This window comes from Chaetura pelagica, unplaced genomic scaffold (genome assembly GCF_000747805.2).
Source record: "Chaetura pelagica isolate M959 unplaced genomic scaffold, ChaPel_1.0 scaffold84, whole genome shotgun sequence".
In the NCBI taxonomy this organism is placed as follows: Eukaryota; Metazoa; Chordata; class Aves; order Apodiformes; family Apodidae; genus Chaetura; species Chaetura pelagica.
Window position 1 is genome coordinate 1 of NW_009953224.1, and position 25,345 is coordinate 25,345.

The 25,345-nt window shown below is 40.1% G+C and overlaps 1 protein-coding gene across 1 annotated transcript; it reads left to right on the forward strand.

Annotated features, from left to right (window-relative positions):
* Nucleotides 1-201: 201 nt before the first annotated feature.
* On the forward strand, nt 202-9,525 carry ARRDC3 (arrestin domain containing 3). The gene is made up of 8 exons (XM_009997832.1): nt 202-283; nt 975-1,056; nt 3,550-3,697; nt 4,905-5,007; nt 5,404-5,660; nt 6,087-6,249; nt 6,995-7,149; nt 8,545-9,525. The coding sequence occupies exons 1-8, from the start codon at nt 202-204 to the stop codon at nt 8,599-8,601; spliced, it is 1,047 nt and encodes a 348-aa protein (XP_009996134.1). The 3' UTR covers nt 8,602-9,525.
* The last annotated feature ends 15,820 nt before the right edge of the window (nt 9,526-25,345 follow it).

Below are 25,345 nucleotides of genomic sequence, written 5' to 3' on the forward strand. Positions count from 1 at the left end.
TAAAATATTTTCGGGGTTTGCGGTGCGTTTTCTGCAGGACAATGAGAACTAAATCCCCCCATTAATGCTTCACACCATTTGCCTTGTGTCCCCTTTTATTGCTCCAGCCCTTTTTATAGGGGCGAGATGCTTAAGTTATTTTATTTTTTTATTTTCTCCCAACTTTCTGTTTTGACGGAGTCAGCGTTTTTTCGTGGTTTTATGGTAATTAACGCCGGGATAAACCGCAGATTTATTGCGGCGTTTGAAGGTGTGCAAGAAGTCGTGGCCATCATAGACAAAGGTTGGCTTTCTTGGTGGAACTGCCAAGTATCTGGGTCTTGCTGTGTGAGCAAAAGTGAGTTAACCTGTAAAAAAGGAAAAATTTAGCTCTGAGTGGTATTAATAGGGCAGCTTGCCTTTCTCTGTGTCCCTGAATTTGTCTCATACTTTCCAGGTGGTGCTTGTGCACCCTTTTTTTTTTTTTTCTCCTTCCCTCTTCTTTTTTTGGTGATTAATTTCTGGACACTGTTGCCAGGCAGAAGATAAAAGGAAGCTGAATTACTAAATTTAATCTTGCACGGTAGACCGTGTGCAGGTTGCTTAACGCTGTTAAAGAGTCATCTCTGTTTCATTTTTAACTAGGAATCACCGTGGAAAGCATTATTTCAATTACAGATCTTGCAGGCGGGCCTTGAAATGGCAGCAGTTGCAACTTTGTCAGTGTTGAGAGGTGGGATTACAAATTAAAGCTAGTTAACTTCTGCTTCACTCTATAAGGTGAATCTGGCAATCTTGCCTGCTTTCAAGTAGGAAGAATTTGTCCAATCATCCAGCAGTTAGTCCATGAGTGGGCCAGAGACCCTTGTTTCTGGGACACAGTGTTCTCAAGTGCTGTAGCAAGTGTGTAAATGGCTTTTATTCTGAAAGAGAAGCCCAAGTAATGTATAAAATGTGTGCAGGTGGAATAGCATATTGTTGTTCTTCCCTCCTAGATGATGACAATTCAGAAGAAGGCCTTCACACCATCCACTCGGGAAGGCATGAATATGCATTCAGCTTCGAGCTTCCACAGACGTAAGTGCCTGCACGCAGCCCCCAGGGCCTGGCCTGCCCTCCTGAGCATAACTCCTGCTGTGGGTGGAGGGGAAACCTTTTCAATGGTGGTAGGAATTGTGCTGCAGACATGCAGCGGAGGACATAATCTCATTAAACTGAAGAGGTTGCTTTTAAACTGATACACACTTCCTTTCTCTTTTAAATTTCCACAAAACGGGAGCTCATTGCTGCCCATTTGCTCACTTTCTTTTGACCAGGTTGGACTGACTTACTGGGTCTTGCAGTATTTTACCCCTTCCAAAGGGAAGGGAAGGGAGTTTGAACCCTCACTGGAGTACTGCAGAGTGGCTAAGATACCTTCTAACCTAACCGACAGTTTACTGGAGTCATGCAGACCAGCAGAAGGAGAGATAAGATCACAGCTGAATTGTTTGGGCTCAGACTGGAACAGATGTGGCAAGTCTAGTGACACTTGAACAAAAGTGGATCTTGTTCTCATTTGAATAGGATATATGTATCCAGGCTGGCCTTTACAAAGAAAGCCTGGATGGAAATAAGCAAGATCAGTGAGTGGAAGGAGTAGGGATAGTTATAGTACCTAATTACACTTTTCTTAGAAAGCAAAGATTAAGCAAGATTGAGAGCAGATGTGTTAAGACAGAAGATTGTTCACTCCCCATGTCTGAAAAGTGTAATGTACGCATGGTGAATGGAGGATTTACACATAGAGGAGTTACCAGTGTGGAAATGACACCAAAAAATGAAGGTGCAATAAAATTAAACATGCAGGAACAGAGGGAGTCTTGACGTGGATGGAAAAAGGAGCCTTTAGCTGCAAAAGGCAAGCAATGCAGTCGTTAAGGTTGGAAACACTTGGCAGTGTGTGAAACAGCTCAGTACCCAATACTAAAGCTAATAAACCATCTCTTTATTAGAGGTGCTGGTTTTAATGGAACCTGCAGAAGATGTACAGGTCAGTTTCAAAGGTCACAGCAAAGGGCTTCACAGTGTATCTTCCTGTAACAGGGAAGATGACCTGTATACCTGGAGATTGTTGAAAGGAATTTAGCTTTCTCTGAACATGGCAACTACAAAATTAAGGTTAATGCTTAACCTCCTCTTGAGTTGGAAGGGGAATTTAAATACCAAAAAAATGGGTATACATGAACTTACCTTGAAGTGAAGCAGGTAGCCAGTGAAGTTTACAAGTACTGGTCAAAACACAGGTTCTTTTTAAGTGGCCTGTATGAACAACTGTGAAACCAGCTCTTTGTAATACTGAAAGCACAAAGGCTGGTATCAGAAGCCTGAAATTAGACACTGCCTACTTAATTGTTATTTTGTGTCCATAGAATACTTCCAAAATGGATTTAAACTACAGAGCAACAGTGGAAAGAAAGAAGACACACACTGGCCTTGCCGATTTCTGCCCTAAAGAATATGAGGCAGAGTGAAACATGGAAATTGGATTAGAAAATCCTTTAATTAGGATTATTGGGAAAAAAATGCACGTTTCAGATGTGCAAATAGAAAATTCAAACCTGTATCTGAAATAATCTTTCCATCAAAGTACTAGCACAGCTAGTACTGTTCCCTATGAAGGATATGGAAGCGAAGCTTTGCAAATAACTGGTGATTGATTTATGTACTGCAGCATATTCAGAATACTGTATAGTAAAAAAACTTGCCCCAAAATAAGGAAAAACATTGTTGAAAACTACTGTTAATTGGAGATAACTGGAATATAAAGATGCTTTGTCTTTCATTTTACGATGTTGCAGAAAAGAAAGGTGATGCTGAAAGGTTTGGAGATCATTTCCACAGTTTTGCCTCCGGCTCCCAAAAAAGGGACATGCCTATCTGTCAAAGCTCAGAATAGGCTTGATGATTTTATGTACATGTATGTTTATATGCATACATCCATATACAATAGGTTAAAGCTTCTCTCATCAGAGTAGAGGAAGATTAGAAGGTGCTCAAAGTAGCCTCTCTTCAGAACTCTAAATTGGAGTATTTGCTCCCCTTAAATTACGAAAGTGTGCTGAGTTACAGCTAAAACTAACATAACAGTGAGATACCAGCCAAGTAAACCATAGAAAATTATTTACAGTATAGGCTGTTCAGAACAATTGGTGGATACTAATTGCTAATTTTAAGTTGGTAGTCTTAATTTGGTCCCAAAGCAGCATGCCTTACTCTAGATGCAAAAGTGGCCTCTTAAGTTTAAAGGAAATGTGTACTCTCCTGGCATTTTCTAGTACAATTCTTTTAATTGATTCTTAAAATCTTTGCAAAACTCTAGTAGGATGAATTGGAGATGATTTTTTCTCCCATCTTTATTCCTGATTATTTTTTTTCTGAGATATGGAAACTTTGCAGATAAGTTACGCTGCATTAAATACTCCAGTGCATTTAAAAATGCAGTTCTGCATACTAATCCCTGATCTGATAAATTGTGTCATTATTAGACAGAAAGACTTTACTCAGTTTTGACCTTTGTGTCCTGCACAGACCACTTGCTACCTCATTCGAAGGCAGACATGGCAGTGTGCGCTATTGGGTGAAAGCCGAATTGCATAGGCCTTGGTTTCTACCAGTAAAATTAAAGAAGGAATTTACAGTCTTTGAACATATAGATATCAACACTCCTTCATTACTGGTAAGAATTGACAGAATTACTCATTTTTTATTTCTGGCATAAAAATAATGAAGTATAATAACTGAAACAAATGTCCACATCTAATTTTATTTAATATTTATTCGCTACTTTAGTTACAGCTGACCTTCATACCAGTTCAGCAACTCTTTTATCTATTGTTACTTTGAAAGCTATGTTTTCTTGTACTTGGAGTTGCTTCACTTCTAACATGTAAAATTTCTTTTATTGATTTAAATTGATAATACAAAACTGTGATATGTCACAAACAAGAATTTTGAGAACTGTTCCTCTTCGAGTAAAGAATAATCTGTGGAGGGAACAGCAGAACTTTAAAAGAACATCACAGTGAGAGACTGCTAACTTAAAAATGCAAAGTAAAAAATGTACCGATGTGCATAATTGGTGATTTCCATATGGATAGTTTTCTGCCAATGGGGAGAAATTATCACAATTCTGTATAATGTTTTTCTTAAATGCTATTTCATTAAAATAATGTCAGTATCACTACTGCTTTCAATGAGGATTTGATTCAAATCTGGCCTAAAATTCCTTTACTTTTTTTCCTCCTCTTCCTCAAATTCTGATCTATGGAGGGGGGAAAAAACCCCTCAAAGTCCATTGAAACAGGTTTCTTGTGTGTATGTGTGAAAAACCAGACTTGGAAAGAGACATTGGCCTTGCACAAATTCCATTAAAATCAAAGGACTGTCATTTGACTTTAATGGGCTTTGGATCAAGTCCTAAATCCTGATATAATGTAAAATAACAAAGTCTGTTTAATAGAGATGAAGTGGGATCATTCTAAAACAGAGGAAACAGCAGGAGTCAAGGTTACAGTACTTCAGCTTAGTTACTGTTTCTGAAATACAGTCTGCTGGAAAGATGTTCTAGTTTACTGATAAATTAAAAGCTCTGCCAACAGTCTGTTGTGACATGAAGTTTTTTTCTTAGTTATACAGTATTTATAAGTGTGACTATAGTACGATAATGTAGCAGGAAAAAGTATTGTTAATGAGCAGTGTTAATTAGAATAAACCTTGTATGTGCATAGTACTGTTAAAATTGCTTGAGATTTTTGTCTAAGCAAAGCTAGCTGTGTTTATCAAAATACGTTGTAAGTACATTAGGACAATCATTTTGTGTTGATTAGGTGGAGAGATGAATGAAACTCTTAATTTAATGGGTAATGTTGTTTTTTTTCTTGCAGTCACCCCAAGCAGGCACAAAAGAAAAGACTCTATGTTGTTGGCTTTGTACCTCAGGCCCAATATCCTTAAGTGCCAAAATTGAAAGGAAGGGCTACACCCCAGGTACGTAACAGAAGTAATTAAAGGAAATGTTTTTCCTTCCCTTTTAAAAAGACAGTTTGTACTTTTCTGCTTTTATGTAAACACAATGTTTAAACTATTCATACCACCTCAGTCTGCATTCAGCAGTCTTCTCTGTATTTTCTTAATGACTTAATTTTACTAATCAATGCTAGCTGTGTCTCTGGATTGTTGACAGATAACTGCTTCTATTAGATCTCTATATGTTGTTCTTTTAGATTAGCTCATGGTGATCATATTCCTGTTAGCACCAGTGAATGTTTTTCATGGTAGAGCATTGCTAGCAGCATCCACTGCATTATAACAATACACAGAATGAGGCAATTTGCTTAAGCTGCCTTGTAAGTACAAAGAGAACATGAAATTGTTTTATTTCAGGTGAATCAATTCAGATCTTTGCTGAGATTGAGAACTGCTCTTCCCGTGTGGTGGTGCCAAAGGCAGCCATTTACCAAACACAGGCATTTTATGCCAAAGGGAAAATGAAGGAAGTCAAACAGCTTGTTGCCAACTTGCGTGGTGAATCCGTGTCATCTGGCAAAACAGAAACCTGGAATGGCAAACAGTTGAAAATTCCACCTGTTTCCCCTTCAATCCTTGACTGTAGTATCATCCGTGTGGAGTATTCACTGATGGTATGTTGGATGGTCTGTCTCACTGGGGCCCGAGTGGTTTCCACCATTCCTTGCAAAGTGTAACAAAGCATTATTCTGTGCTAACAAGTTAGAAAAGAAATGTGTATCTTAGTATTAGCATCCTGACTGGGGCTCTGTAAATAAGTTCAGTTTATATCATGCATGTTCTTAAACCAGTTTAAGATGTGCCAGCTTAAGCAAATGTGGTATGAGTAGGTGATACTTCCATGTGGGGTTCAGTTAAGGATCCTGAGCTATTTGTCTCCTCAGAAGCACTGGGTCCTAAAGCAGACATTGGGAAACAGACATTGGGAAACTTTAAGTTCCTTATGGAGAATTCCATGGCCAGAGAACTTGAGTCATACACTTACAGAGTGCTCATATGAACATGCATTTCAATGATACACCTTTTTTGTTCTTTTTCAGGTATATGTTGATATTCCAGGTGCCATGGATTTATTCCTTAATTTACCACTGGTCATTGGTACCATTCCTCTACACCCATTTGGTAGCAGAACATCAAGTGTGAGCAGCCAGTGTAGCATGAACATGAATTGGCTTGGTCTGACACTGCCTGAAAGACCAGAAGGTAACTTGACAATACAAGTGCAAGTTAACATGGCTAATGTTTTTATTTTTGTCTGCTTTATTCTTTGATGTTGTGTGAACAGACACAAATTTGTAATAAAGTTGATGTTTCCTTGCCACCTGCCTGTCCTCTGCAGAAGAAGAGTTCCCTCCCTGCCTTCCCCTATCAAGGAGAAGGAGTGAAATCCAGCTGCTTGGAAGCAAGCAAAAAGTTAAAGTGCAGGATGCCATCATAACTGTGCAGAACCAATTCTGCCTCTGGTATCCCAGTGGTATCCTTGGTTATAATAGCAGTTTATGGTGTCCTTTACCAGCTTTAGTAACCATGGCCATGTGAAAAGACATAGCTAATTTAAATGGGAAACTTCTGTTCTCAAAGGAGAAACTCTTCTCTTTCACATGTCTGATAAGCATTGCTTATTTTATGCACAAATCCCAGACTTAATGTGTCTTGGGAGTCCAGAGGAATGCCATGTTCTGCCATTCCTACCTGTACAGAAAATCAGTTTAAATGAAAGGAGATAATAAGCAGTGGTCAGCCTGGTCTTGGGTTTGAGCATAATCTTAATGTAAAATGAAACAGCATGCCCTCCCATTCATGTTCAACAACTATTAAAAATTCACTGAAATCATTTACCTACTTGCTAATGAATTTTACAATGACAGAAGTTTAATATTTACCATGTTATATGTTCTGACATGCATAAGAACTTGTTGTTCGAACTGCGTGTGCCTTTTCCCTGCAGCACCTCCGAGCTATGCAGAAGTTGTCACAGAGGAACAGAGACAGTCCAGCCTTGCACCCATAGGTGCTTGTGATGACTTTGAGAGGGCACTTCCAGGACCATTGTTTGCATACATCCAGGAGTTCCGTTTTCTGCCTCCACCCCTCTATTCAGAAGTAGGTACCTCAAAGAGTATGACCATTCACTGTTTTTCTGTCTTGGGGAATGAATGTAGGAGTATTTTTCCCCTTCTAAAAGGAGGAGAAAGCATCAAAATAATGAATAGGGGCTAAGACAACTTTTTCAGGAAAGTGCAGGTGGCTTGCATCAACAGTTTTCAGGATTCTTAACAATTCTGATACTTTGTAGAACATCCAAACTGTTGTGTACCCTCTTAGCAACTTCATTAAAGCCTGGAATTACATACCAAATGCATTGCACTGGTTGACACCCAACATTTTGGGTTTATAGATGCACAAGGTGCTAATGTTTTTCAGCTCTAGTTCTTTTAATACTATTATGTATGTTTTGGTTTGTGTCTGTAGGGCTTTCAGAAGCTCCATGTAGAGATTTACCAAATATATTCTTCCCAATTTAAGTTCCCATAAATAGTTTTCCAATATTTCTGGCTGTGTTTTTGGTTCTGTGAAAGCCACTTAACTATGGCATAACTTCAGAGGCTTTCCATGTTCATATTTTTGAGGAAAAAGCAGTGGTGTAAGGACAGAAGTAAAAGAATGTCCTTTGGATAAATCTTGCTTGAGTTCAATCACAGTTGATTTTTTTGGTCTCCCTTCTCTTGAAACACTACTGTGTTGATGAGTGAGAAGAGAGGGGCATGGTTCTTGGGTCCTGGAGACTTCTCTGATGATTCCTCTATAGCTTAACCCCAGAATACCACTCAAATCCTTTTCATTTTGGGTACCTGAAGTCTTAGAAGCCTTTTTTTTCCTCAAAAAATGGTCACATAAATTAATCTGGTAAGAATCTTGATTAAACTGTATACTGTACACTTGGGACTATTCTTACTATATAGTCTTGGAGGAGAACTAAGTTAGCAAGCTTTTCCCCTTTGTCCTCTTACAGATAGGAACAGATAAGGTGTGGATCACAATCTGAAGACATTTTATGTGGCATTTTGAGGATTAATTACTTTTAAATTAAAAGTAGAATGACTGACTGATTTTGTCTTTTGAAGCAAAATGTCTTCTGAAATCAACTGAGTTTTTTTAGTGATGAGTCAAGTTGTCTTTTTTGTGTACAGTAAATAATTCAAAATATTTGTGCTACTAAAGCAGATTTTTTTGTTTTTAATTCTTTGTGCTTACTCTTAAATTACCAACAACCTGTAGTTTTAAGATTTTCTGCTATACTTCTTACAAACTTTTCATTCAAAGTTTTGTTTCATTGACTGGAGGTGGTTCAGTTACTTGACTAACTTTTGGATTGGGAATGTCATTCATCACTATGCCTGTTTGAACTTGACAGTTTTGGTGGAGTTTTGTTTGGTTTATTTCTAGCATTTGACTCTAAAAATCCGTTGGGTTTTTTTTCTTTCCTCTTTTGGTTAGATTGATCCAAACCCAGATCAGCCCACAGATGACAGACCATCTTGCCCCTCTCGTTGAAGGAATCTGTAAGAAGCTGACTTGACTTGGGTTTTGAATCACACCTGCCATGTAGAAGGTCGAGGCATCATAGTGGAGAGACACTTTCAAAGGAAGTGGTTTTGCTTAGCCTGTATGGTGAAATAATGAAAACAACCTGTGATCATGCTTTGAAGCCTACAGTAACATTGTAGGACTGCTCCACATGCTTGAAGACCTGAGCTTCTTTTTTTCTTCTCCCACTTAAATACTGGCACATACTAGGAGCAGCCTTACTAACCTACAGTCATGTGTGTCAAAACACTCAAACCACATTGTAAGAAAAAGGGGATGGCTTCCTTATAATTTGGAAATTTGCACATGTTCATTGCTTATGTTGTGCGGTTCAGTGTCACTACAGCTTTTATTCTCATTTATGCTGGACTGTTGTTACCCCCCCTCTTGTTTGTGGTCCGCACAATAAGGAGCAAACGAAAGCTTTGACAAAAAAAACAGCAGCAACAGACTGACAAATGCACTGACTTTTCTTTTTTTTTTTAATTTAATGTAGCCTGGACTTTACCTGCATATGCACATGCTCAGAATTGTCCTAGTAGGCTGATCATGTATCACCTCTTCAGCTTGGATCCTATTGTGGATTTATTTACAAACATCAAATGCCTTCAAGCCAATCCTTCTTGCTGTATGTTTTGCAGCCTACTGTAGTAGATAAGCAACAGATGTGGGGATAGGGTGGGGGTGGAGAATTAATAGAAAGAAACTAATAGACTTCATCAAGATTGTATACTTTCTTGATTTCTTTTTAAGAATTTGTTGCCTTTCTACTATTAACGCAAAGCAGCATTTTGTTACAGACTGCCTAAAATCACTTAATCTCAGGTGAACTCATCACTTGCCAAACTGTTCGAATGCTATTTGTTTTGTTACGTTGCACTGTTGAGTTACTTCTTTTTTTGTTTTGTTTTGTGTTTGTGTTTTTTGTTCTTTACTTGAGAGGGGGATCTGGAATAGGGACATACACAAAAGTTAGAAAACCCACCCTCATTCCCATTGCTCTTTCTACATTATAAGAAAAGAAGATGTTCAAGTTGTGAAGCTTTAAAAGAAAAAGAGATAAAAAGGCACAAATGAAAGTAGCACCAGCAGACACCAGCTCAGCCTCGCAAAGAATTTTAAAAGGAAATAGTCATACCCTGTCCAGGATTCATAGACAGATTAATATCCCAAGTAGTAGGGATGGGAAGGGAAAGTAAATTTATTTTTATATATAGTTACCTTTTCACCAAGCATTCTATATGTAATGAGTCTCTAGTAAAAAGTATATTTCAAACTGTAGGAAAAGCTTGGACTATGCTAAAGAGCTCAGTTTGTGCACTTTGTATTATCTTCAGGGTTTATGATACTATAAAAATAGAAAAACTACAAGTATAATTAAACTGGGCAAGATCAGCATTACCAGTCATACTCAGATACCAGTTAGCTGGAATTACTCCAGTGTTGGCATCTTCTGTGGTACTCTCAAGAGCTTCAGAACAAGTGCTTACCATATATTGAGTCAGTATGCAAGAAATTTCATGGGAAGAGCAGTTGCCCTTGAGTATGCCTCAAAGAAGAAGAGTGCAATGGAGCCATTAGGTGTGCTAAGAGAAATACCAACACTGACATGCTAGAGACTTACAGCAAAAGTCAAGTTTCCTTTTCAGAAATTGTGTAACACAGTCAGCTAGCAAAGGGACACGCTTGTGGTGTTGACTACTTAAACAAATGAAGATGTAATCCATCAAGTGTCTTATCTCCTTGTGCAATAAAACCACTCAGAAGGGAGCAGGAGAGGGGAGGCTGGTGTTCCTTGCCAGGTGCTCATTCATAAAAACCTCTGCCTTGTTTTTAAGGCTTCATAAATGCGACAAAATGGGCTTTTCCATAAGTGGCCTTTATGAGAACATGAGTGATAATTCATGTTTTGAAAATGACAACAGGGTGATAAAATGAGTCGCGTTTTAAGTGATTCAGTTAAAAGGCTTGGGCTTTGAGCAAGAATATTGGATGAGAAGGAAATTGGGTGATGACTTGATGTTACTAGGCCAATTTTGTGAATGTCCCTTCCCTCTGCCCTCTCTAACCAGACAATTTTTAAAAGCTGATGGGATCGTTGGCATAAAAGGGCATTTGGTGGTTTTACTTTTTTTTTTCCTTTTTTGTTACTTTAACAGACTAGGGAACAATTGCTGTTATACATAGCATTAAAGTACTTATCACAATATAATAAAAAAATGCATATGAAGCAGGATTGACCGATACTGTAGTAATTGACACGGCATCACAGCCTTTGTGATTAGACTGAAAAATTCTATAACCTTATGAAATAAAGACTTTTCAGTTTAAATTATGTCGTTAGTTGTTCAGAGGCATTACTCTTCCACAAATATTGGTCAATTCTCAGCGTTCTAAAACATGAGGTTCACAGTTGTAGCCCAGTATTTGATAGAGAATTCTGATCTGAATTAGGAAAAAGTAAGTAAAATCCAAACATAGAGAAACAAAGTGCAATATTAAATGTTTGCTTTATAGATTATATTCTATGGCTGTTTGTACTTTTTTGTTTTTAGTTTTGGTGCTGAATATGTCCTTGTAGACTCTTGTTTCAAGAAAACAGTATGTGGAAAACAATTTAATTTTTCCTATTGCTCTTCCTTGTGGAAAATAAACTTTTGTAAAAAAAAGAAAAAGCTTTACAATGTTTTCAGTAAGTTATAATTCAAAATTTATTATGCAAGTATGTCTTCAAAAACATGTTTATGTATAAAATAATAACTGTGAGGGTTACATAATACAGGAACTTGGTGCAGGAATACAAAGACTATGTGTCACAAACTAGAGAGGGGAAAATTGTTCCTAGAACTAATACTACTGAGTATCACAAACTCCTGCTTCAGCACCCTTGGCCCCTTTTATTTACACCACTGACTGCTTGCAGCCAGGCCCCAGATGGGAGACTACAGTTTCCAACCTTGGAAAGTACCAGTAACTGTCCAGATACGTGTGCCTTTCCAGGACACTGTTAGTGTGTCACTGCAGATGTAGTGACCCTAGTTCTAGGCTTCAGGTCTTTCCCACCACATAGGGCTGGGGGTCAAGTAGGGGACAACAGGCATTTTTTAAGGAAATGGAGGAGGAATGACCAGAGATGTGGTTGCAGCTGCAACTTGGGTGTGGGATGGAGAAGGTGCCCTTTGCTGTGCCCTTGCAAGGTCCAGTGTGACCTGATGTTGAGGTGGCCACTGTGGTGGAGCTCTGTGGGTACCCGTGCAGCTCCCTGGCATGCCAGTGGCCAGGCACGGTTGTGGCATCTTGCTTCTGCTTGCCACACGCAGCTGGGCCTCGGTCAGGACAGATTGTCGTCATCCTCAGGATCAACATGTTGTTTGACCTAAGAGAAGGTTCAGTAGGCGAGCAGCCAGGGGCTTGGGCAGCCAGCGCGTCCTGTTCCTTTCTGCTGGCCTTCGGGATACAGGGGGCTCATGGCATTCCCAGTGTTGCACCCTCAGGTTAGCAGTGCAGCCACTCATGGATAACCCCAATGTGCATACAGCTCCATACCCAACACAAACAGTACACCTTACCTCAGCTCAATGTTGAGTTTGTAACTGCTGATGGAGAAGCCAGGCAGACCTTGCAGGATTCTTTTCCCCTACTAACAACACAGTTAATAATTTGTATCTGAGTTCTGGTTCAATAAGAAATGCATTTGGGAAGCTGTGGCTCCCCCCTACCTGGAAGTGTTCAAGGGCAGATTGGATAGGGCTTTGAGCAACCTGGTCTGGTGGGAGGTGTCCCTCACCCATGGCAGATGATCTTTAAGGTTCCTTCCAACCCAAACCATTCCATGATTCTGTTCATCTACTTGGAACTCTATAGCAGAGTAACAACATTTTTTTTTTCTAATACCAAAACAACCCTTCATAGTAACCAAGTTTCCAATGCTACGAGGCATTGTTAGAATTTAAATTGCAGCTGGGCCTCGGTCAGGACAGATTGTCGTCATCCTCAGGATCAACATGTTGTTTGACCTAAGAGAAGGTTCAGTAGGCGAGCAGCCAGGGGCTTGGGCAGCCAGCGCGTCCTGTTCCTTTCTGCTGGCCTTCGGGATACAGGGGGCTCATGGCATTCCCAGTGTTGCACCCTCAGGTTAGCAGTGCAGCCACTCATGGATAACCCCAATGTGCATACAGCTCCATACCCAACACAAACAGTACACCTTACCTCAGCTCAATGTTGAGTTTGTAACTGCTGATGGAGAAGCCAGGCAGACCTTGCAGGATTCTTTTCCCCTACTAACAACACAGTTAATAATTTGTATCTGAGTTCTGGTTCAATAAGAAATGCATTTGGGAAGCTGTGGCTCCCCCCTACCTGGAAGTGTTCAAGGGCAGATTGGATAGGGCTTTGAGCAACCTGGTCTGGTGGGAGGTGTCCCTCACCCATGGCAGATGATCTTTAAGGTTCCTTCCAACCCAAACCATTCCATGATTCTGTTCATCTACTTGGAACTCTATAGCAGAGTAACAACATTTTTTTTTTCTAATACCAAAACAACCCTTCATAGTAACCAAGTTTCCAATGCTACGAGGCATTGTTAGAATTTAAATTAGCACCAGGACACATACCAGCATTCCTGAGCAACATTTTCTTGACATCTCACGTTTTTAGACCAGTACCTCTATTTAACAATTTCAGTTAAACTTTGTTTTGTTACCAAAGTTTCACTATTTGAGATACGATTTTTTTAATGCAGATGTTTCTTATTTCTGATTAGAATACCTGCATGCACATAGTCTGTGCTACAACTCAATGTGAAATTAATTGCTCTTCCCCCTCAGTTGCCTGTAAAAATGTATAGAAGGGCAGCAAGTTAAAACTCTTGGGCAGTTAAACTTCTGAGAGACTCAAAAGCAATGTTGCTGAATTGATGGATGCCTTTTCTTGCAACTACCTAGCCAAAACACGTTACCTAGCACTTTTTAACCCCTTTCTAGATTTCAGCCTTTTTGTGTTTTACAGAAAGGAATCACTGAATGTATTTGGTTGGAAGAGACCTCCAAGATCATCCAATCCAGTCTTACACCTAACACTCCAAGCTCACCACTAAACTGTGTCCCTAAGCACCAGGTCCACATGCCATTTAAATGCCTCCAAAGATGGTGACTCCACCACTGACCTGGGCAAACTATTCCAATGCTTGACAATCCTTTCAGTGAATAAATGCTTCCTAATACCAAGCCTAAACCTTGCCTGGCACAGCTTACATCCATTCCCTCTGGTCCTATCACATGTCAGCAGGGAGAAGAGGGGACAAAAGTTTTACAAACTGGCCACAAACTGGCTGCTGTAGCTTTCCACAGCATGGCCACAAGCATCAAGCCCATCTGCGGAACCGAAGAAGGGTCCCCAGAAGCAGCATGTGAAGCTGGGCATCCAGCCAACACCTCTGCCCAGGTGGATGCTGGGACCCAACTCCTGTGATTTGAGGCATGTGGTGATGGCCAACTCTACAGAGATGCCCAATGTAGATTTGCAGTACACTAGTGATACAGAGGACAGCTGCTCCTGGGGATGCAGAGTCCAGACTTCCCTCATTTCATGGATTTTGAGCAGTGCCCTATCTTCAGAGGTACATAGAGACTTGAGATCCCAGGGCTTGCACTGCATCACCATTACTGTGGATTTCATCTCCTAGTTTTGGGGTTTTTTTAGTGAAAGATGCTTACAAAGGCACATCATCAGGCACGTTCCACCTGACCTCCAGACCGTATCATGGGAACAGGAGAAAAGTAACCTATTTTTTCTCCCAGCAATCATTCACTCTTGGAACTTCCCCACCTAGCTACAGCATGCTATTTTTAGAGCTGGATCTCCCTGTCTCCTGTCGTACGGGACATTAGGACAGAGCAGTAGCTTCTGAGCAGAGTCCAAGTGTTGCCACGAAATCCGAGTTGAACAGTGTACCTTTCATCTAATCCAGCTTGCAACAGGAAGATTCAGAGTTCAGAAGGACACTGTGTTTTGAGTTTGCTGCAGGCACCTTGCTAAAATAAATGTTTGTCTTACTGGCATGAAAGACAAGAACCTGGAGCAAAGAAGGTAAGAGCTTAAAATATAACATAAAAATTGAGTCATTCAGGAGATGTATTTTTAATGGGGTAGGACTATACTGTTAAAAAACAAGCAAACAAAAAAGCCCACCCAGAAAGTAATATCAAAGTGCAAAGCCTAGCATTACATGTTAATTCTGTGCCATTCCAGCAGTGGGGACTGATGTCTTCCACAACGAAAGACAAAATCTCTCTAAGAAGGTGCATCCAGTCTACCACGAGCAGTTCCCTCCATCATTTCCAGCTGGGAACACTGGAGGGAACATCCAAGTGCCCAGTGGTGCCCATCACTCCTGTTCATCACTCCCAAAGGACTCCTGCTTTCTATCTCCGGTCTTGCTGGGCTAAAGTGTGCCCTTGACACACCAGTGCTTCACCCAATGCTTGAGGATGGGGAGGCCAGGACCCATTCGCTTTTTTTTGGCTTAATAACTATTACTTCTACAAGGAACAGATGAGTGTGATGCCAGTCCTTCTCAATACGATACTTTTGTTTTCAGCTAAGTACACAGAGGCAACACAGGAGAAGGGGAAAAAATAATTCCAAACCCAAATATCATTTACTTTTGTATGAAAATTAATGCAATTGCCCAGATCTCAGCAAGGCCTTGATGTCACTGGCCTGCCTAGAACCCAAGTGAAGCTTCCAACTATAGATGGTCATAGCAACATTGAAGGCAAACCTGTCACCTTTGCCAATCAGCTAAGAAACAAAATTTAATAAATCCCTCTGTTGTTGGTAGCTCTGTAAAAGATGTATTCACTAGGTAATGACATCTGATAAACAAATGACTTTTTAGTGTTTACACCCTCATTTGGGGGCCTACCGTAAATCACTTAACTCTGTCAATGCTGGTGTGTTTCTTCTGTGAACGGCCCATTTTTCCTGGTTAGGATTGCTAAGAGATCATATCACCAGAACACCCTCAGCTCTGATTTCAAAAATCATTTCAGTATTAAATATGTGCTATAAACAAAGGGAAACCTGTGTCAGTGTTTTACAGCTATTTAATTGTCTCCCATAAATTAAAATAAACGGTCTGCTTACCTATCTTGTAACAAGCTAAGACAGGAGAGACAGTTTTACTGCTGCCCATTATTTTTTTAGTGCATCAAACACCATTTATTGAGACAGAGTTGCACACCTCTAAAGCAATCAAGTGATTAATCAGTTGTACCACATAAAGCTAGCCTCCCAGACAAAACAATACCTGGCCTGGGCAGAAGTAGAACAATGTAGTTTTAATTAACTTTTAAACCACAAGACTGCACTTACTTTTCTTTCTAATTTCCCCCTCTTTTTTCCCTTATAATTCAGAATAATTCAGAGGAGGTAACCATATTCTCATAATCCATTCTCTGTCTTCCCTTTCCTGTACTTTATTCAAACTTTTTATTGCTTAAAAACATCCTACTTCTTCTTGTGCTTGTATTTGCTCTTACGTCCTGTGCCACCAATAAAGCCCCTTTACACAGCTGGATTTCCTCAAAGAAAAATCCATTTTTGACCTGAAAAGCCTTCCCAAAATACACTTGAAAAGCCACTATACATCTTCTCCCCAGAGCCATCTTTCATTGAAAAAACACCAGCACTAGTGATTAGATGGAAGCCTTGTGAATTCCTCCTAGTGTAAAATATATTTTTTTTATTCACAGTATGACCTAGTAAATAGGCAGTTGCAATATGGGGACTATGTTAAGGTAGAAGGTGAATCCATCAGAGGTTAAAAACAGCAGCAACTGATACTGGAGTACTCTGCAGTGAACTCATCTGTTTTACATGTGAGATAACACATCCTACCATCTCACATTTGCTCCTTCCCCCCCAAGAAAAACCCCAAATTAAGCTTTAAATGGCTTACAATTTTCCTGTAGCTAATATGTGGAAACCCTATTCTAATGAAGGCTATATTATCCTATACTTGTGCTGACCCTTTTGCTTACCAGATGCAATTATGAAGTCATTTTAGAATACATTAATTTATTTGGCATATATTTGGTACTCTTCCATAATTCTGTATGTCCTAATACTAATTCGGCTGCTGGCACTACTAGAAGAAACAAGAAAAAATACACTTAAGGGTGTGCCTGGGGTTGAAACAGAGCACAAGCAGCACGTTGCCTCCATTTATTTGCTGCTGCAAAAGGCAAGCTCTGCTGTGCTGAACCTTACTCTCTTGGCAACTAGTTGATAAATAAAAAATACTCCAGCAAGTAATTTCTTTCCCCCTGGCTCACACTGAGAAGCTCTGTAGGGGAAGAAGAAAAGTTGCTATTGTTACAAGTAAAGAGCAGTGAAGGGGGGAAGGAAGAGACCCAAATGTTGCAGTAGTGACTGGCCCCTCTATCCCGAGCATCCAAGCAGCCACTGAGAGAGAAGCCAGACATCTCACCCCTGGAGAACAGAGAGGTATCTTTAGCTCAGTAGTGCAATCTGCACTTTATAACTGCACTGCAACAGGCAAGTGCCTTGCTGAATGCAGTGAGCTCCCTTGAGAAAACCTCTGATGGAGCAAATTCCCTGTCAGCCTGCATCACCTCCATCACCTGCATGTGTCCAGGGAGGTACCACGAGTGTGCACCCCAAACACACACACACCCACACACACACCCCCAGCAGGCAGCAGAGGAGGATTTATGTGATCCAGAAGTCTGTTGACTGGTTACACAAAACAGAGATCGTGCGAGTTCAGACAAGGACGTTTTGGACTTAGACACACTTGTATTTTCCAACCTTATAAGAAGATGTTCTGTTTCTGCAGCCCATAGATCTCTCTAAATATGGTGACAGTTTTAATAAGGGGTTTCACAACGCTGTTACAGGATTATTCCTGGGTGCTCTGTATCGCACCCAGGAACTGAACCAAATGCTTTTCTCCCACCCTTCTGCAAGGCAAGTTGTTGACAGGAGGAGCAAGTGTTCTGGTGACCTTTTAAAAGTTTCACATTTGTAAATTTTAATCCGGGCCCCCAAGAAGCCTTAGGGTGAATGTTGCTACAACAAGTTGAAGAGTAAAATGGAAAAACAAGTAAACAAACAAACAAAAAAAAAAAAGCACCACAAAAAAATCCAACTAACCAACCAAAATAAGAAAACAACCCTTAAACTAACGCAGCTTGTTGAAAAAAATAAAAATGGTGGGATTTGTCAGTAGCAGCAACATGTGCCACGAGCACAGACAATGTGACCTAGCAAGGAACCTGATCACGGTGCCGTCTGCTTCATTTGCTCAGAGGCAGTGAATGGCATCTCTCTGCTTTCAGCTCAGTCCCCATCCCTCAGCAATGCTGAACACACAACAGTGCAGCAAACCAGGCAAGGTGCAGTGTTTGCAAACGGGGCCCATTCCCACCTCCAGGAAAACAGGCTATGGGAACAGCATGTCTTGCTGACAGGCTCAAGACCTTGTCACCTCGGAGTTGAGGGTGGACAGCAAAAGTGCCCCCTCATCCTTGGCAGGGGCTGGCTGACTCTTGGGAGCAGCTGCAGAGAAAACCAGTCCCTTGGCTCCGCATACAACTTCTGTAAAAGGTGCTTCTGACACCACTCCCCTCGTCCTGTCCAAGGGAAAGGGACCATGTCACTGCATTCCCCGGCAGGGTCAGATCTGTCCACACTTGCATGGGCTTCATACTCTTGGCTTTGCCTCCAGAATTCACAGCTGACACTACTTATTTCTATGAGTTCTTTCTCTGCAAAAGGAAAAAGCAAGGGTGGGGGAAGAAGATGGTTGCAATTATTTAAATAAATAGCATGTAAGCAACCGGTCTTATTAAAGGAACAAAAATCTTCTGTGCTTACAGAGATTATGACAAGGCCAGTTCTGCACAATTACTTTCATGAGTGCACATTTTGCTTCTAAATTAAGTTATAAAGGTGCATACAGCTAGCTAGCTTTTTTTTTTTTTTTTAATTCTTTCTTCATATTCTGTAAACATAGTACATGGAAGAAGCAAGAATGATCATCAGAAGTAGGATTTGTGGTTCACTGACTTTGTTTACTGAGTTAAAAAGCTGAAGTTTCTTCCATTCTATTGATTTTCTTTTAGCTAACTGACTTGGTTTACTTTTGGCTCTTCACTTAGTTGCTTCTAGCTCTGATACATGACAACAGCAGTTCTAAACCTGCAGAAAAAATGAAAAATAAAATATAGTATACGTATTTTCAGCTTCCCCAACCATCTTTATTTCTGTGGAATAAAACTGATAGAGGAGTCCTTCACTCAGAACACACAGGATTAACACAAACCAAGACAACCAGAAAAAGGAAGCTCTGGGGGAATGACTGGACACTGATCTCCGAAGAACATCATGTGTTCCCCTGCACCAACATCTGAACAGTCACTGGCTATACGCCTAGATATTTTGGATGTTGCATGTCTGTCAAATAAATCAAAGATCCAGATGCAGAATCTGGCAATGATGACATTCTGCTGGCGACTTTTGACTCGTATGCTAGTGAGTAGGACATAGAGAAGGATAAATATAATATTTTTTAAATAAGAAATGTTATTTCAGGCAGTTGTTTAATTTAAAGGAAGAATGACATTTCTTTATTTCAGTTCATCAAACCATTATTTCAAAAACTGCTGATTTTTAATGGAAGGGTTGGTTCTAAGAAGGGACCTCTCTCAAATGACAAAGAACAATCAATCTAAAAAGCCAGCCTTTTTTCAGTGATGTACAGTGAAAGGTCAAGGGGCAATGGGTGCAAACTGGAGCACAGGAGGTTTCATGTAAATATCAGAACAAACTTCTTTCCTGTGAGAGTGACAGAGCCCTGGGCCAGGCTGCCCAGAGAGGCTGTGGAGTCTCCTTCTCTGGAGACATTCAAACCCACCTGGACACGTTCCTGTGTGATGTGCTCTGGGTGACCCTGCTCTGGCAGGGGGGTTGGACTGGGTGATCTTTCCAGGTCCCTTCCAACCCCTAAGATTCTGTGATTCTGTGAAATGTGGCATCAGCTTTCAGAACATCAGTTCCATAGAATAAAAAGAGGAAATGGTTTTAATATGTGTATGAATAAAGGTAATGAAATTTAAACTATGACTTCTGAACCAAAAGGAATGCAGCATTCTACAAAGCACGCATACAATAAAAGACACAGCCTAGCTTATGCAACTTACTAAAGGAAAATTTACTTGGACAATCTTGTGTTTCATTTCATTATTTCACTGGCCTAAACCTGAGAATTCTGCAACCAAAACTGCTGAATGCTCCAGCAGACTTGCCAGTGTCAAAGAACCAGCATGATGCACCCAGCATGCCCACAACTGCTCTTCACTTTCTGTGGCTTGTCTAATACCTCCCAGGCTGACCCCACACAGGTTATATCTTTGGGCACATGATTCATTTTGCACATGTTCTGCCAGGTTCAGAGGAACTCCTATAATTCATTAGTAATGTGTTAGGTAACACCATAAGGGTTTGTTTTCTTTATAGCAAAACAAACTAAACAATTACTGAAAAAATATATATACCATATTGTGGACTTCTCCTTTAAGTCACCATGTGTTCCGGGAAGCTGGTGGTCTTGCCAGCCAGCCTGTGCTGAGTTTTCTGATACTCACATTGTCTCCTAACAGACACTACTCTAATTTCCATGGCCCTCTAAAGTAACTGATGCTCTCACCGATGAGTTATTTGTCCTGTCACGCTGGAAGGACAGCAGTGGTGTCCACCACTGCCAGCCCAGCACTTGGATAAAGAAAAATATGTTATTTAATGCAGCTAAGCCATGGGCAGCAAGGAGGATTTCATTATCTGAAATGACATTTACTAGCGTCCCTGTGATGGTGCTGTGCACTGAAACACTCGGTGCTGGTCTAAGAACGTCGGTGTGCCACAGGAAGGAAAGCAAGTCTCCTGCATGCCCCATGTTCATGAAACCTGGTCTCTCCAAGTGCTGTGAACACATGGTGATTTCCCTAAAACAATGGCCACAGACCAAGTTACAACAACTAAATCTTACAGCTTACGACACTCTTAGATTTATACATCATTTTGCTGCCTCTCTCTTCTGAGCCATAAACAGTGTGACTGTGAGAGAGAGACATCTCAAAGCACAAGGTGAATATCCCAAAAACTTGTAACTGCACCAGGAAAGGTTAACTATGGTTAAGCCTTACAACCTAATAAACTTCACCTTTTCAACCTCATATAATCTACAGTTGTGGACTTCTGTTTAATATAACCATATTGGTGCTTGTCTTCTCCTTTCATTCATCCTTGGAGTGAAAGCTTTAAGAACTACTCAATATTTAGTTATCCATTGGAAACCTCCTTTTCAACAAAAAATATGTGCTTAAGAAAGCCTTTTTTTAGTACTAAGAATATTCAGCTTGTACTGGGGTAAATAAATATATGCAAATAAGCATAGGACAAAATCTCTGATTTGCTCTCTGAATTTGCTCCTGGTGACCCATGGGTTTATAAGCAACCCTTATAGCCAGCTGTACAGTTTAAATGTCACTATCCTATCTAACTGCTGTATGCTAGGTCAAACACCCACCAAACATTTAGCTGGATCATTTTTACAAATTACAGCACTCAAGCATATGTTTTTTTGTGAATCCAGAGGAATTCACATGCCATAAAAGCCTTAGTATGTGGGAGACTCTGTATTTGAACACCACCTTAGTGATCTTGTTTTACAGTCCTTGTAACAACATATGAAGTATTTTGACGATGACTTTCCCACCTTCATGTATTTTTTCCACTATGTTCTCAGCAGAGTCTTCAGACTTTGAAAGCTAAGCAGGCTTAAAAACTTTAAATAGCAATATATTCCACATACCTTCCATCTCCCACGTGTTACTGGACGACTAGAAAGTGTTAAGTGAAGCCTCGGATAATTTTGGATTTGAATGAGGTTTCATGCGAGTGAATCACAAAACACACAAGCAGCACTTTCTGTAAAGAGAAGGGAAGGGATTCTCTGCCAGAGAGAGCTACCCAAATTATTTCCTTCATTACATTTCAAGTCCATGTGCTTCTTTTTAAGTAAGGGAGGACTAGGCAATTGCTATAATCAGCAACACATTCCAGCTATTCTTGTCTAGAAGACTAAATCAAGTAACTTGACAGGAAAAAAAAGAATCTAAGACAGATTTCATTTTCAGATTTAAAAGGAAAAAAAAAAAAAAAAAAAAAAAAAGCTGTTTTTCAAACAAGCAAACAAAAAAGTCACTAGCAATCTGATTTTCATATATAAAATGTGTTTCCTTCTGCCCCTATTCATTACTACAATAAACAAACCTCTGGTGGCTTAAAACTAAAATTTATTCCCTTACAAAAAAAATTGTTTTACACTTTATTTTATATAGAACTAATTTTATATAGAACTAATTTTTTTTAACTATCCATTGAAGCTAATCTGGTAGAACATTGGATTCAGAGCCCAGGTTACGTGACTGCACATGAAATTTTCCTAGTTTCCTGTTTTCAGATACGTGTGTGTCAATTCAGATAGACCCTGAGAACGGAATTGACTGATTAGTCCATTGTTGAAGAGTTTCTTATAGGTATTAACTATTTCCAACTGCATATATGGTATGTGTAAAAGGAAATAAGGGAGATTTTGGAGGTAAACTCAACATATTTATACGTCCCTTTATCTTATTATCTGCTGCCCAAAAAATACAGCACGTATTTGGTAAGTTTTGTGCCATAAATCTCAAAACAAATCTGCACTTGAAATGCATCGATTTTCTCTTTTCTGTTTTTTTCACACACACTCAATCCATGTGTTTGAAAAGCTTTTGAGAGCTGCAGTTACTAAATTAATTATTTTGTTAGGGTAAATTTAGAAATAAGGAAGCACACAAGAAAAAAAAAAGAAAAAGGAAAAAAAAAAGTGCATTCAAAATGAAAGGCCTTGTAAATGGCACATGCCTATTTTTGATTTGTGAAGCATTCAGGCTTGGAAAATTATTTGAATGTAGGAGCAGGAAGACAGTTGGTGAGTGCATACCAGAACATACAACTGCTGCCTCAATGAAATGACCGTGTTTGTTGTTAAAGAGCAGAATGTCTGGACAGCTAAACCCTGCAAAACTGCCTCTGACAAAGAGCTGCCCCTGCAGCCCGGCTCCAGCTCCCGTGCTCTTCTAAAGAGTTTTGTTCCTAGCCCGCTGTAATCAGGAAATCAGAGCGGACAAGCCTGGAAAGAAACTCGAAATACCCCATTAAACGTGCTGTGTAATGAGTTGACGAGACGTGCTTGAGCAGAGGGCTTACTTAACAGAAGCTGAGTCATGTTTTTGGAAACCAGTGCCTGGTTTCTCCTCCTCCCCCTCCCTCCCTCGCTTGTTTTTCGGTTGGGGTTTTTTTGGGGGGGTTGCTGTGTTTTGTTTTGTGTTTTTTTTTCTCTCTGTGTCCTCCCTGCCAGCCCTGACATTGACAGCGTCATTTTCATGAGGCAAAAACTCCTCTTCCGTAGGCTGCGTTATTTTATTTTTAATTTTTTTTTTACAGAGAAGCAGCAGGTCTCATCAACTGTGATTGCAACAGGGCACAGCGCTCACTCTGTTGGCATTAAACCTACACTAAGCACAAGGTGATGAATCCATTAATCCATCCTCAAAGATCAGCAGCAAGGGACACACCACAAACTTACTGCACTGCCGGAAGGAAAAAAACAGAAATATTTAGTTGCCATAACTCTTAGTGAAGTGCCAGGACGGGCTGCGGGCTGGGCTGTGCTGCAGGGGGTTCTTTGCACACACACAGCAGAAGAAACTAATCCAAACCTGAAAGTCAGGGGTTTGTTTTTATTCATTTCTCCTAGATGTAATGACATGAGGCAGATACACGTTATACTATCGATACTTTACTTTTTAAAAAAAAACAAACATGAAAACTCAAAACAACTACAAAAAAAACCAACCCAAAACAACCCAAACCTCAAAAGCAAAATAAAAAAGCTTTCATTTCAACTCCTATATTGTTACCAGAGCATAGAACACCATTCTGAGTTTTAATTTTATTGTTTAAATTGTATCTGAGCTTGACAGACTTCATGCCACAATTCAGTTGATAATAGGAGAATCTCCATTAAAAAAAAACAAACCAACATTGAGGAAGATTTGAAAACAAAATTGAGTTAATTCTGACATTGAAAACCTGATACTCACTATACCAGACACATGCACACATAGGAGCTTCAAGCTTACTCCTTTTAAGAAAATCCTCTTGTAATTTCTTTTCAATGGCCAGAGTTGGCAATGTTCGTTATTTTATGTTACACACAAGACCCACGAAGTACTAAAAGAACAAAGTTTGAATTTCTGCACAAATAATAATAACAGCATGCTGCTTAGAAAAAATATTCAATAACAGCTATGTGGAATAACAGAAAGAAAGAAGTGAAAAAGGAAATGAGAAATTTAAAAAGCTGAATCACCCTTATTTTCCTAGACTGCATTTTGTCACCTTTTGCTGTTAGCTTCATTTGGCAATAAAACACAAAAGGAATCATATGCCACACTGTTGTTTTTTTCCTCAGGAAAACATTGCTGGCAAGTAGCAAACATTTTACATTTACTTTTTTTCCTTCCCTAACCTGTGACTCCCTTTCTCTTTCAGCTGCCCTTAAGGCTGGCCCTGTGCAAGAGAGACGCATGAAACACCAGGCCTGTAACCCTCAGCAATGCCAACGGAGTCCTACATAGTAGACAAAATTATGTCAGTCTTCATTCCAAATCAGCTTGGTCAGTTGTCAGCATCCTTCAGCAAGCACCTGAGGACAGTTCCACTGTAGCTGCCCAGAGCTGGGTCAACCACCAGCTGTGTCTCTTTCATATGAGGCCCCAGTTATTCCTGAAGGAAGTCTTCCTGCCTAGGAAAATATCAACTTTCTGTAAGAAGATTTATTCCCCCTACCTAGCACTCCTACCACTTGTTATTCAATGGTTGGACCTGATGATCTTAAAAGTCTGTTTCCAACTAGAAGAGTTCTGTGATTACACCTGGTGGTGTGGAGCAAGTTCATCTTTCCTTCAAATGGTGCTCAAACCCTCATGTTGCACCACCACCAACAGGGCACACCACTCTTCTCAGTCCTCCATGTGCCCATTTTTAAGTTAATCTGAAAACATTTTGTTTTCAAGATGAGGATTCTTTCTAAAATCTCTCCTGGATAAGAAGCACATTTTCACTGTAGTTTGTTCTCAAACAAACTCACAGCCCAGCTGTGAGATTGGATTTGACCATCCCACCTGTTACAACAGGGTTCTGGGAAGAAAGGTGGGAAGGAAACTAAAGGGATGAAGAGGGAGGACCAATGGGCTGCATCAGACAAGAATTCACCTCGGCAGATGTAGAGTTAACCCAGTCCTGGGGACTCCCACTTGATGTTTATTCTTCCTTCTCAAGAAGGAGGTGCCCAGGGGTGGGATTTTATCCTGCGTCTTTGGGTGCTTCCACAAAACCTCTGGAGCCTTGGGAGCCTTGGGGTGTTGTCAAGCAAGTTTATATCCACCTTGTTTCAGGAGAAAAACTAAAAACTGAAAGTTAAAAAACCATATATATATATATATATGGAAAGAGAGGAGAGGAGAGGAGAGGAGAGGAGAGGAGAGGAGAGGAGAGAGTGGGAGAGAATGACTGAATA